The 14,136-nt window shown below is 42.2% G+C and overlaps 1 protein-coding gene across 1 annotated transcript in view; it reads right to left on the reverse strand.

The window, feature by feature from the left end:
- The window catches only part of PRKAR1B (protein kinase cAMP-dependent type I regulatory subunit beta), a 91,560-nt gene that overhangs the window by 33,952 nt on the left and 43,472 nt on the right, over positions 1-14,136 (reverse strand). Inside the window, exons 5-6 of the mRNA XM_082292540.1 lie at positions 6,457-6,518; positions 5,666-5,712 (exon numbers count right to left, since the gene is read on the reverse strand). Of these exons, the coding sequence (XP_082148666.1) occupies positions 5,666-5,712; positions 6,457-6,518 (109 nt within the window). The remainder of the gene's footprint in view (positions 1-5,665; positions 5,713-6,456; positions 6,519-14,136) is intronic.

The raw sequence follows: 14,136 nt of genomic DNA on the forward strand, positions 1-14,136 counted from the left end.
TCTATTAGCTCATTGCAAAATTGTCCAGATGCATATTTGACCATAGGGCTACCATCCTTCTGTGGGAATTTCACTGCATGGACTCACAGGGTTTGCTACACTACAGTAATTCGTGTGTCCTCAGTAAAAAGTCTCAAGGACGGTGGGGAAAATCTAATAATTCCAATGAGTTTGGGGTCACACCCTGAATGTCAATTGACATGGTATCCTTGACTCTTTTTCAGCACCCCAAAAATGCATGTGTATGTGTAGAGTACATGCTCTTCTTTTGAACAGCACAGATTTTGTTACTGCAGAAGGGTCTGCATTATAAGCAGGAAATAAACTTATTCCAACACACATTTTTCAAGCAACATGGTGACATTTCTTGTTAAAGCAGTGTGCAGAGGGGAAGCAGCCCAGAGAGGGGAATTATGCTGGTAAAACTCAAGACTGAGCAAGTGAAGGATGGACATTTAATGCTGCAGTTGTTATTTAGAGAGGCTGCTACTGAACTGCTCTAAGACTCCTTTAATTTTGCTGTCTTGCTTGACAAGACTGTACAGAACATGTTTGACACCTCCCCTTAAACAGTTTATGCAAATGGTCATTCCTCCACCCCAAGGGTGTCAGGTTTAAAGTGCTCTGAGGTGAAACCAAATCACTGATCTGACAGTCTTTGGGTCCAGCATTCACTCCTCCAATAAAAATGTCATTTCAAATATCAGTCTCTGAAAGAGAAAATAGTTTGAGAATAAGTTTTTTCTAGAAGCAAAACCATTGGACTTCATTCTCTGCAAAGGCCTAAGTCAACACTCAACTTGTGGGTTCGTGATGAAGTTAAAGTGCACTGATGGTACACTACAAAGCCATCCTGCCCTTTAACAGAGTTCAGCTCCACTAAATCCCTTTAAAATAGATTTTTTAAAAAGAAGTGGAAAGGAAAGAAGTTCTGTTTGTAAGGTGTGGGAAGCAAAGCTATTTTAGGCTCAGAACAGCTTATGAAAGTCAATTTTATATGGCAGCAGCTCAGATGATCTCCCTATTTATCCTAAAAAATGCTGGGCTGAGGTTTTGGCTCAGCCAGTTTTAGGCATTTGTGAACTCTCACCAAAGTGGTGAGTACATGAATGAATTATTCCTAACTGTCACTTGACCTGCCAGTCACAGATGCATAACAGCTGGAATGTTCTTTCATGCAGCTGAAGAGGAGAAGCAGAAGTGCTGATGCCCAAATATGACCAACACATCAGGACCATCTACTTTCCACAGAGCAAAAGTACTTTCAATTTCTATAGTTTTCCATCATCTAATATGAGCACTGCAATTTCTGGGGGCTTGAGAATCACACAGTTTGGTTCATTTCATTATCTTTTTAGGAGGCAAACGGGCTGTGATATCCATGGGCACTAGCTGTGGGGGAAGATGCAGAGTCACACAACGTTCAGTGCCACAGGAATGAATCTGGGCCTCCCTCATCTCCAGGTTCTTTCTCTGGAGATGCAGAAAGGAACCTTGCCATGAGCATTTCACCTTGAAGGCAGGATATGAACATCTATCTCTGAGCTTCATTGGAGTGAATTTATCTTTCCTTTAATTTTGTATTACTGATTTCAAGTTAACTTCTCGTTTGGTTGGGGGTTTTTTGCTGCCACTTTGTGATCTCTGTGGACAATCTAATTTGTTCCAGGCATGACAATTCTTATGTCTTGAATCCCCTCCCTTGGGTCTGTTTGTAATAATTTGTGCTTCGTTCTTGTCAAGGCTTTGTTATCCAAAAATGAAGATGAGTTTTATTTATTCTTGGAAAAACAAAGAAGCCTTAGACATGGAGGGTATTTATATGTGGGTAGTTTCCTCGAATGAAGACAGTGTTTTAAAACCAGTTTGAATTTGAACATATGAGCTTGGAGACTGACTTAAGAATCCTTAAAAGTTCAAGCTGAAAAACTCCAAACTTTAAAATGTTCTGCTTCAAATTTCAAAAGGCAACCTTCCAAATTTAGAAAAATCATTGAAGATGGAAGAATTCAAACCAGAAGCAATCTATGGAATCTAACCATGAAATATAACTAGTTTTAAAATCCAACAGTATTCTCACATAAAACGCTGTGTCATTTTCATCTTTGTATACACAAATTAGACAGTTTGTGTATACACATGAGGGCTTCAGGAAGATTTGACCTACAATCAATAGATAATTTTATTCATTGTCCACAATATTCACGTATATCTTCACCTAGAGATTTATACAGTAAATACAGAAATTTAAGAAAAAAACACTGAAAAGCTTTTATTCTGATTTCCACCGTAGTACAGCTTGGCTGCTGTTGTCTTACAAGAAGAAAACCTGAGAATGCCTGTAGAGAAAGTTGCTGTGACATTAAATAGAATAGGAAGTTTCTGGGTCTAAAAAAAAAATACATCTGTTAGAAAAGGGCAGTGGATGGTGCTTTTTAAAGTAAAAAATGTGAGGCTATGAGATTAAAATAACAAACAGGAAGTCACTTTATACTTAGAAATATGGATTAGAGATTTTTGCAAGTCACATTTTAGCAGGTACTTTCAACATCTTTACTGGAAACTATAATTTAAGCTCTGCCAGCTGCTTTTTGGCACACACTCCCATTTGTCTGAGCAGGAAAGCTTCCAGTAGACAATTGACCTCTAAGATTTCAAAGTTTGTGCCATCATCTACCTCGTGCACACTGCACCCATCTGCAGGGATGGGCCATGAGGAAACAATTCTCCTCAACCCCGATGTGCTAAGGAGGAAGACTGTGACTGATAATACAATAATGCCAGCTTTGGCCAAAGTGTACCTGGTGTGTAGGATACAGTACAAGAGAGGGAAACCCCAGGTTTTCAAAGGCCTACCTCTTCCTCATTCTAAAATCCTTCTTTTACATATGAAAGTTGTGCCCTTCCCTTGTGCCACAGAAGGAAAATGTACAGATAACTTTATTCTGTGGTAACGGGGCTGGTTCATTCCCCAGGAAAATGTAAGAGTTGAGAATGAAGTGTTATTATATTAAAAAAATGTTTTATGGCGCTTCTAATTTGACTCAGATTATTTTGTAAGGGAAAATATTAGAAAGTTCTTACTTAGTCTTTGGGGTGCCTGTGCCAAAACTCCTTTTAAATGCTGCAGTTTTTTAAATTCAAAACACCACACACTGATTTTGTTATTCTCACTTTGTTGGTGGTTTCTGTTTGGTTTTGGTTGCTTGGTTGATAGATCTTATTGGGGTTTTTTTTCAGTTTTGTCATGACTTTCTTCCATGGGTAGGGATTTTATGATGACCCTTGCGACCTCCTTTACGCCTGTCTTTGCCTGTGTATGGAAATTCTGGGTGCTTATCAGAGTAAACTGCTCCTTGAATCCACCATTCCTGGTATTCCTGACACTTCCAAGCAGATCAGAGAATGGCAGCAGAGACCCTGGCCAGGGGTTAAAGCCTCCATGCACCAGCTGAACCAGGCAGAAAATGGCTCGAGGCTCTAAGTCTCGGGGTCAATTGTCTCCACTCCAAGTCGCTTTTTTTCTTGGAGAAGCATGGAAGCATGCCAAAAAAGTATCTGGCAAGGCTTAAATGAAAGCAGCTCGCTTACTAGTGGCCTGGAGTCTCCTCAGACAACAAGGATTTTAGCAGCTCTGCCCAGAAAGTGGCAGAACTCCTCCGGGGAGCACCACGTACGGGGTGATGGTGCATGCCCAGGAGCTCTGGGAGCTGCTGCCTTACACAGGAGCAGCTCACTCTGCCCTGGTGCCCTGGTACAGACTTTCCTCTGAGAGGAAAACTGGGATCACCTCCCTGCAGCTTCCCAGCAGGGCAGTTAATGCGGGGAAGTTCCAGGGTGTAGCTCCTGCATGAGCAAACGCCTTCCACGGCACCTTGCACTGGAATTCAGGGGGTGTTTTGGCTGAAGTTTTAGGAAAAGCTTAGGAAGGAGAAAGAACCAAGCTGAGCAGATGGAGAGAGCAGTGGAAAGGTGCCTCAGGAGGCACCTTAGGGGGTGCTGAAGTGGGGCAGCATGAGAGCTGGTCACAGAAGAGTTTGGCCGGGCACAGATGGTCAGAAGCTGCACTGGTCTCTGGACAGGCACAGTCCAGATTACATTTTCAAGTCTTGTTAGGAAGTATTTGTCCCACAGGTGATGTCTGTACGTGTCTCTAGGAAGTGTCAGGGTGACACTGTGGTGGATCTGTCCATTTTGATCTGTCCTAGCAGCTATAGGCTGATTTTAGGAGACTAGAGAGTGATAATGCTCATGAAATCAAAGTTGCAATCTACTCTATTTTGTCACTGTTTTTTAAGATGTGCATATAGAATATTAACTCGTGCAATTAACTGCAAGGGTTTTGCAGACTGCTTTCTGGTGTCATTCACTCCCTCACTATCCCTGAGCCAAACACTGCAGAAAGCTTTCTTAAAGGTGTTGAGAGAGGACACATTAAAGAGGATTAATCTATAACTTCAACATGTGCATTTGCATGTTTGTGGGTCTGATTCAAAGCCAGTGAACTCATTTAGCTCCCTATCGGTCCCAAGTCAATTATTTTAAAACTAAATTTTAACACTGTTCTATAAATATTACCCTTTTATTTTCTGGCCCCGTGGATGTGGCAGTGTTTGCTATTGAGAGGGTTGTCTGATAGGAACAGTGAGTCAGACGGATTTCCTGAGGAGCAACTTCCAGAGGCAGAGGCAGCATGTGAGGTTTCTCAATTCCCAACAATACCAATTAGATGGTCTCCTGACATAAACAGACCGCTAAAAAAAAAATAACTTTCACTAAAATAACTCTGTGCCTCCTGCCTGGATTTAAAATAAATCACCTTCTTCTTTAAATATGCCAAACCGAATTCATGTGGGCATCTGAAGAGCAAAGCTGCTAATGAGCAAGTCTGTCCTACCCAACAACTGTGGGTACATAAGATGTGTGTAGGAACTTGCAGCAAAACTGCAAAAGGGTGAGTTTCATAGAGGAGAGAAATGATAAGAGGTGAACAGTTTATGATTTGGAAGGCAGGTTCAGAAAGAAGCTTCTTTTCAAAGACTTGCTGATTAAACCACTGCATGCTCCTGTAAACATTTTGTGGTCTAACAGATCACTTTACTCTTATAATAACCCCTGCTTTTTTAATATGCTGCATTGTTCTTATATTTGGACCTAATTTTAAAAGCAAATTAAGGTTCCTAAGATGAAACTCACCGCCTGAGGCTGTATCTCAATTTGTGAAAAAAAACCAAAACAAAACAAAAAACCAAAAACAAACAAAACAAAACCAAACAACACATGAGCTAAGCTAACTGATTAAAGAAAATATTTTCTTTATGGTTGATCTGAACCCTCGGGTGCATTCCAGCATGGTGGCCTGCTCTGCCAAAGACTGCACACCTCCAGGCATGGTTAGGGCTCTGAAGATAATGTCATTTGCTTGGTTTTGATACCATTTTCCTGCTTGGAATGGACAAATAAGCTAGGATGTAACACATGCCAAATTTAAAATTAAGGACAAATAACACAACAAAAGCAAAGTAATGAAACCAATCCTGTGAAATCTAGTTCAAGAAGAAAGGAGACAGACCCACAGCACATGGCTGGCTCAAGCTCTCTGCCAAAGCACACAATTTTATTCTGTAGCTTCAAAATAAATATTACACTGCAAGAGCATACTTACATCCACCTCGCCTTGGTCAATCACATAGAAGTTGTCTCCCTCATCACCTGGACACAAAACACAAAAGGTGATTGTTTCCTGAAGGTCTGCCAAGCTATTCCATAACTTCCTGTCCCTGTATTCAATCCTGTACATATTTGCACAGGTTTGTACACCAGATTACTTACAGAGAGATTAATTTTTTGAAACATCCTTGCCTATTTGCCTTCACGAATCAGTGTCACTATGGCTTCTTGCTATTAATACCTTTCAATTGCATTAATTTATCTCTTTTGATTGATTCAATACTTCATTCAGGGTAAACACTCAAGAGGTTTTAATATAGCCTGTGGGTAATGAAGTCCTCCACATTGTGCTGCAGGCATGCAGGTAAATTGCCAAGTGTGATAACTCTGATACAGCACAATGAGGTGTTGAATATTCCCAACAACCATAAAAAATATTTTCCATCTCTAGTTACTCTCAGCTCGCCTGTGCCACCCTTATGCATCCTGAGCTGGGGTTTACTGCCTGGCTATCTTCAGTTAGGGAATGAACATTTTAATTTGAAGTGCTGTTTATCTACATTTAACTGCAGCACTTTGAAACCCTGGAGGTCCACCAGAGTGGGGTCCTCTGCACATGTATCAAGGGACCTGCATTGATGAATTTATCATATAGCTGCACACTCAGAGGCCTTTGGAATATGGTTATTCTTCCCATTAAGCAAAGAGGGTGAAATCTCAGAGGGAGAGATGCAAATTATAAGACCTTAGCAAACATACAGGAGAAAAAATGGCAGGAAGAATTACCCTGTTGTATGACTGTTTCTCCTGCGATGTGCGTGACGGGGAACATGGCATCGAATATGTCACTGGATAAAAAAAAGAAACATTTATTAATAAATCAGACCTATTTCTTATCTAGCCAGTAGACCTACCTTCATTGTTTATTTAGCCTTTGTTAACAGATTTTGCAGAAAAAGGAAAGGAAAACATTAGCTGTAACTGGAAAGTGAACCCCTGCTCGGCAAGAAATCAAAATAACTTGTTAGGCACAAGCTGTGGTTTAAAACTAAGTGAGACCATGACTTGGTGTGTGCTATTTTGAAAGAACTCCTGAATTATATGGAGAAAGACACCTCTTACAGCAGTGCACAAACTGGCCAGCCTGATACTGTGTTGTCTAAGCAGAGAGATTTCAGATTTTCAGCTGTGACGGGTTTGTGGCCCAGCAGTGACTGCCAGATGCCCAAACGGGAGCTCTCCTCTTCTGAACATCTGGCCTTGCATTTACAAGCAAAACCTGTTCCACAGTACAGAGCACATTTGGAAAGGTAGTTGGCTCTAAATTAATGTAGCATAAGAGCTGGCAGGAGATTGCATTCACAGTGCAGAAGAGGCCAAAGTCTGAAAATCTCAGCGAGTTACTCGTGAGAAGGGAATCTGAGCGATGCTACAGAAGGAGGGAAGCTGCAGAGGAGCCTTGTGCTCATTAATCACAGCTGAATTACACACCTTTCCACGTCTCCAGCTCACTGTCACATCGCCTTAAAAGGCCAGGCAGAGCAGTAGGGATGGGAACACACCCTGCACCAACACTTCGGGCAACGTGCCCAAACCCAGTCCTTTGTTTATTGAGGGAGACAGCAGGCTCCGTGGAGCCAGGGCTTCCTTTCCCCACATCAGATTTTGGGGAACTTATTTTCAGAAGCATGAACCACATCAAGACGGGCGCTCCCCACCTCTCTTCCCCTTCCTATGCATCAGTCTCAAGGGCTAAAGGAAATAGCTCCCCAACAAAAACAAAAGGCAGCAAGAGGGGATTGTTAACGGCTCTCTTCGCTGGTCTGGCCTAGGAATGGTCCATCCAGGGACCACTGACGACAGTGGTGAGATGAAACACTTCAGTCTGGAGTGGAGAAAGGACCTCACACACACAACAACACAAACAGGGAAGAAACCAAAAATTTTCATCAAAATAGGCAGAAGATCAGCCACCAAACCCATGAAACCTATGCTACATTTCAATGCCTTATATGGGAAATGCATATTGTAAAATCCCATTATTAGCTTATTTCCTGTTCAACTGTTCCAGACTTTATTCAGGCTCAGTTCTAGGAAATGTTTCACTCCTAAGTTCAAATTGCTCATGTCTTTCCTCTTCATCAGTCTGAATGTTTTTGCTCAGGATCACAGCTCTGCGTCAGCACCACTGGTAGGAGAACTCGGAGATTTCAAACCAGGCACCTCCCGCAGCACTTGCAAGGGATGCTCAGCCCATGGCCTATATATAACAAAATGATATATTTTACTCCTGTTGTTTCATCAGGTCCACTCCATGCTATTCCTACTCACACTCAGGAAACACCTCCACCATGGATACAAAGCCTGCTCCAAGGCATCCAGGAGAAGCTTCTTCCTCACCTCATTTTGAGCACCAATGCAAAGATCTACAATAAATTCTTTTGAAAAGCCTATGGACCTTATTCTTAAATCCCCTAAGCTCGTTTTTGTGATCTTACATAGCTTCAGCATTTCTCCAGTTCAAGGGACTTCTCTGCTGGCAGAAACCATCTGCCTGGTACAGACAAATCTCTGGAGCTGGTCCCTGTGCCAATGCTCCAGCTGGAACTGGGAGCTGAGGTTCCAGTGGGATGGGGAAACTGCCACACTGGTGGGTGTTGAACTGGAACAGCCACCGAGGGACTCTGTGTCCATGAGGGAAGTGCAGTTGTCCTTCAGCAGCTCTGGGACTGGGAATTCAGTGTGACAGGGGCTCATTTGCCTCCCTCTGGTTTCCCCTTGGCTGTGCTGGGGCACCTCACTGAGCTCTGAGAACAGCTCTGCAGCCTGCAGAACATTTACTGAGGAAAAGGCACCCTGTGAGGCAGCCTTCAATGTGATACATCCAAAAATAGGTACAACACAGTGCATATCAATAACCAAACCAAAATGTGCTGTTTGAGCAAACTGGGAAACTTTTCCCTTTTTTAAATAGAAATACAGAGGACATAACTACCCGCAGATTCACCCTTTCATCCTTGTTTTAATCCTCTATTTTATTTATAACTTAACAATTGACTGTACAAACAGTGCCCAATAAATTATGTATAGCACTGCACCCTTCTCCAAAATGTTCCTCATTTTATTTCTACATCACCTTTTAGTTTTATCAAAAAAAAAAAAAAAAAAAAAAAAAACCTCTTTAAAACTCACAGACTAAAACTTTCAGCTGACAGTGTAATAAACCCAAAGTCTATCAGCAGCAACAGCAGATTTACCCTGATACTCTGCTCTGCAGGGAAATATCAGTGTAAATATTCTAGCACCCCATATATGATGGGGTGAAGTCTTAATCTTATTTCAGTGAAGTCTTAATCTTATTAGACCAAGACTTGGGTTTTAAAGGAGACCTTTGAAGGACATGTCATCAAAAATTATTCTGAAGTACCTAAGAACACAGAGACATGCAAGGCACCCAAAGTTACAGTGATGTTGATTTAACAACTCCAAGGTGAAACCAGGGCATGTCTCTGATATAAATGTAAGCAACCAGTAATATCACAGCTGTCACTGAAAACACATCACCATGTTCCTTTTCTACTGGAGAATTACTGCTCTTAATTGATAGGCCAAGATGTCTCAAAGTGATTGAGTTGAAGTGTTTCTGCTTTTGGATGCTCAATTTGAGATTCATTAATCAGCAGACCTCCAATGATATGGATCAACAAGAAGCCTCAAAGTTTCTCAGCCCACAGGCTTGGCAGCCAAGAACTGGGCCTTTCAGAATGGCACCAAAGAAAACCACCCTTCTGGAAATTATCACCTCCTAAAGCACCAAATGCTTAAGGTCCATGCAGGAAATCTGCCTTTTGACTCAGTTCAGACTAAGTGCAGAATGGGTTTGGAAATTTTTCTTATTGCCTTTACCTTCAGTGTCTGAAATAAACACAAAAATGTCACAAGGATCAATATACCAAAATACTTCCGAAAGTTGAAGTATTTGTCCCTGAATCAAGCCAAAATCTGAAACTGAAAAAAAACCCAGACCTATTTTCCATCTCCCCAGCAAAGATCTGATGCTGCATATTCAGTTCAAGCCATGTGTCCTGGGCCTGCACTGTGCAGAGAAAACAAAAGCTTTAAATACTGAATAAGTAAGTGGTGCTTGCTAAAGGCATAAACAATACAGCCAAGGCCAAAAATATGGTCTGCTGTTTCTTCCTGTACCACACACTTGTTTGTAAGGCATCCAAAATCATTGTCTGGCCACTACAGCAAAAAACAGCCCTTACAAATACAGTGCTGCAACCATCCCACCACCAAGCAGAGACCGTAACTACAGCTCTGCAAAAGTAGGTGTATTTCTAGGGTTTGAAGGTTTTATTTAATAATTAGGGCCAAACACATGCAAACGCGTTCCAAACAACCAAATTTTTTTTTTCAAGCACATGCAGGTTTTATTTCAGCACAAACAGAAAGCCAGAAAATCAGTAGTTAAGTCTTCAAATGTTGAACTCCCATGATTTCATCTTCTGTCTGAGCTGCAGCACCAAGAACACAGCGGCCTCTGTCTCCTGCCCCTGCACTGTTGACACCGACCGTGCTCGCAATGCTGTGTGCTCAACTGATATGGAAATGGTTTGATTTTTAGCCAGGATTTTTATGATTGTGCTGTAAATGAGAACTGCTCAGAGGCATTTCTTTATTTTGTTGACAATGTATCGTTTGCCCTCTTTCCAGATGACTTATTCAGGTGACGGATGATGAAAATAGGGCACCGGTTCTGGTATTTAAGCTGTTGTTTCACGAGACTGCAACCAAGAGAGCTGCACTGCACCCAGCGTGTCCCAGGCTCAGCATCAGCACTTGGAGGGCTCTTTCTCATCTTCTCCAAAGCCAAAGACTTTGACAGGCTTTGCAATTTTTTTAAACCTTCCCTACCTCCTCCCAGAGGATCTATATCTCCTGTTCTATCTATTGCTCGTGGCACTTGGGAGTCAAGCATTTGTTCCAGTCAGAAGGTATCGGGGCAATATTTTGGCTTGGAAGTGTAGCTGCAGGTGGGACTGTATGTACCTGAATATCCATGTTTAGATCCAAAGGGGGACACTAGCAGGACATCACTAATGTTTTCCAGGGGTATTTCTGCACCTTTAATTCTTTTCAACTTTTCGATAGTATCATTCAAAAATCACAAGAAAAGATTGTGAGCAGCAGAGAACATACAGGGAGCAGTGAGCTAATGCAGCAAAGTGAAACCAAGAAATGTGTTTAGACATGAAATCTCTATCTATTCAATCAAAAAATACCAGCTGTCTGCTTAGGGAATATCAAAATTTAGAAGACTTTTTTTTAAAAGGTCAAAGATATCAAAGGCTTGCAGCAAGTTTTAACACATGAAGTGTCTTCCATGAGTGTACATGGAATCGCAAACAACTGCAATCAGACCTGGAACTACAGGGGCTGGTCCTCTGCTGTCTGGCATCTATGATGACTCCTGGCCACCTGGCCAGGTTGAGCCAATTCCCTTCTCATGCAAAGAAGGCAAACTGCACTCAAATCAATGAGACTGCAGCTATTTAGACCAGAAAAGGATCTATCACAGTGATTGCAGAATAAATATAATGAAACACTTTGCTGATTTAATTCCAGTAGCATTTTATGGACCCCATTTGCCAAGAAGAAAATGCCTGTGCTAAGAGGGAGCCAGTGGAGAAGGCAGGGCCAAGGGGTTCTCTTTCTCACGAGAAAAAGTGAGTGATAAAAATAAATCATCTCATCTGCTTTTACACCAAGGCCTCTTGGAGTCGACGTAGAATAGGAGATAGAAAAAAAAAATGATGTGCACTGTGGGTAATATAGCACTGGCAATAGGCAACTGAGAAGAAGCTTGTTAAAACAAAACGAGAGAAAGAGAATTCCAAGCACTTTCAGAACCAGACCATGGCAATGGCCAAAATAGGGAAACTATGTAAGACAATTTATCAGTTTCACAATCAGATTTCTTTCCAGCCCTTGCTGTGCTGAATGCATTGCAGGGAAGGAAAAATGGAAGAGACAAAATGTATATGTGTTAGGTAAAAATGGAAAATCCTCACTGTACCTGCAGGTTATAATTTGTCAAGAGTTCAATCAGAACAATTTCATTGTGCAGGCAGCCTCAGAAAGCCTTCAATGTTTGCACTATGCAGTTTTTCCTTCTTTTGCTATCTCTCCAGCAAAACAAAGCCAGCCCTGTGTTGTTGAGGACAGCTTTAAAAGATATGGAGCTGTTCTGGCATAATTCAACAAAAGACACGCAACATTTTCTTGGAATGAGGCTGCCCTAGCAGCAGGATTCAAGTATTCTAAACCTTTCCTACTTACATACCTTTAAAGTTTAGTAAACAGGGCTGGTAGTAACCCCACCTTCCTTTAGCTGTAGCTTTGGGTGCTGTCTGGGTACTATTTTCAGATTTCTAAAGTGGGGGGGGTGGGAGGTGGGGGTGTACGGGGTCTTCTTATGTACTTCTGAGATTTTCTTATGATTCATTTCCTGAAAAGACAACATCTTTCTAGCAATTGTTCTAACAACAGCTCCTCCTGCTCTGTAAGGATGAAGAGCACAAAATTTAAACCAGACTGGCTTCAATAAACATCTGTGTAGTGAGGGAATAAACACAGTACTTTACCACTGAATAAATCGCAAGGGTCTCTGCTATGTGTAAGTACAAGGCTCCAACCCATACTGCTTGTTCCTAGGAATGCTGCAAGTCCTTGCTAATGTACAATACTGGAACCACCAGGAGCCACTACCATGATTTACTGACTACTGAGAATAAAAGAGTTGCAACCAGGTAAAAAGAAAAGATTCCTTTTTAGAGGTATTTAGCATTAACAGCCCTGAGTTTACAATTGCTATAATCAAATATGTGGTGTGGCAGGCATGTACCTAAGAAAGAGTCAGTACTGAAGCCTTTACAAAAACATTACCCATCTGCTTTTATTAATTTCTCTTCCTGTTAGGACAGCAACAAATTAATTATAGCAGCATCCAAAGCTATTAACAATAGCTTTGTTAATAGAGTATTTAATTACTTCATTGTAATGGCTGATGATTAGTTATTATTACAATTAAGACATGCATTGATTTTACTATAATGATGATATAAATTGGACACGAGAGGACATTGTGAATGGCAGGTTAACACTAAAGCCCATGTCTGATTCCATAACATGTATTAAGTCACAGCTCCACATAACTAACAGACACACGAAACATGAAAGAAAGAAATAAAAATTTATCAACTTCTATTTCTCTGAAGTATTTCCATTTCTACTGTTTTATGAAGTCCCTTTATAGGTTCATTAATTGTTACACCCAATGAACAGAACACAGCTTTATGGGCAGAGCATCAGTCCATTTTACAGGCTCTGTACGTGCCAATGGGTCACATCATCTTCCACGTGTTAACAGCAGCTTCCAGAGAGGGTTTCTGCAGGGATCTTCATCTGGAAAGCTGTCTGCCATGGACTACTGCACTAAGAGGTAAAAAAGGGGCCAAACAATGTGGCTCAAGAAGGACAGGGCCCAATCCCACACCTCGCTTTGGCCTCTTTTCCTCTCACCACCCCTCAGAAACATCACTTCATTGACATCATGCTGCCAAGCCTTGCTTGTACCACACGTGTCCAAAGAGGCAGGACTTGGTGGAAATATAACTCAGGTCCACTTCTTACTGTCAACTCCATCTAACCTTTCCCAAAGCTGAGGGAAGACCCACAGTTCCCTCAGCCAGCCCCAGCTGCAGAGCCATCACCACTCGCACAAGAAGCCCTGTGGCAGAGCAGGCACAGAGGAGGAACCTTGCACAATGTGGATGTTCAGCCCCATCCCACCTGGTGCCCAAAGCCAGGCTCAGGCACAGGACACCCCATCGAGCAGCCCCAGCTCCCCAGAGTCTTCCACAGCAGACCAGTTCCATAGGTTTCAACAATCTGCAGTTCAAGAACAACTGCAGGCTGGGCTGTATCACCAGGAGTGTAGCCAGCAGGCTGAAGGAGTTGATTATTTCCCTCTGTTCAGCCCCTCTTGGACAGCCTGGAGTACCAGGGCTAGTTTTGGGCTCCCTAAAACAATGAAGACACTGAAAAACTGGATCAAGTCCACAGTGGCCATCAAAATGGTCCAGGGCCTGGAGCACAGAGCAGATGAAGAGAAGGGGGAGAACTCTGTTTGGTCTCTTCTGAAAATAGGATCAGGGAGATCTCCTTGCTTTTAAGACAACAGACACAAATGGGAACAGAGGAAATTACCACCTGATCAAGAAGGGAAAAAAAAATCCCAATGAGGGTGGTCAGACCCTGAAGAGGGGCCCAGGGAAGGGGATTGTTTCCAAACTGGGCAAGGCTCTTGGTGAGAGCAGCCAGCTCTGCGCAGCCTGGCTTTGAGCAGGAGCTGGGAGCAGGGATGTCTGGAAGCCCCGTCCACCTGCCGGGAGCCCAGGG

Source organism: Coloeus monedula (assembly GCF_965178545.1).
Source record: "Coloeus monedula genome assembly, chromosome: 16".
NCBI classification, from domain to species: Eukaryota; Metazoa; Chordata; class Aves; order Passeriformes; family Corvidae; genus Coloeus; species Coloeus monedula.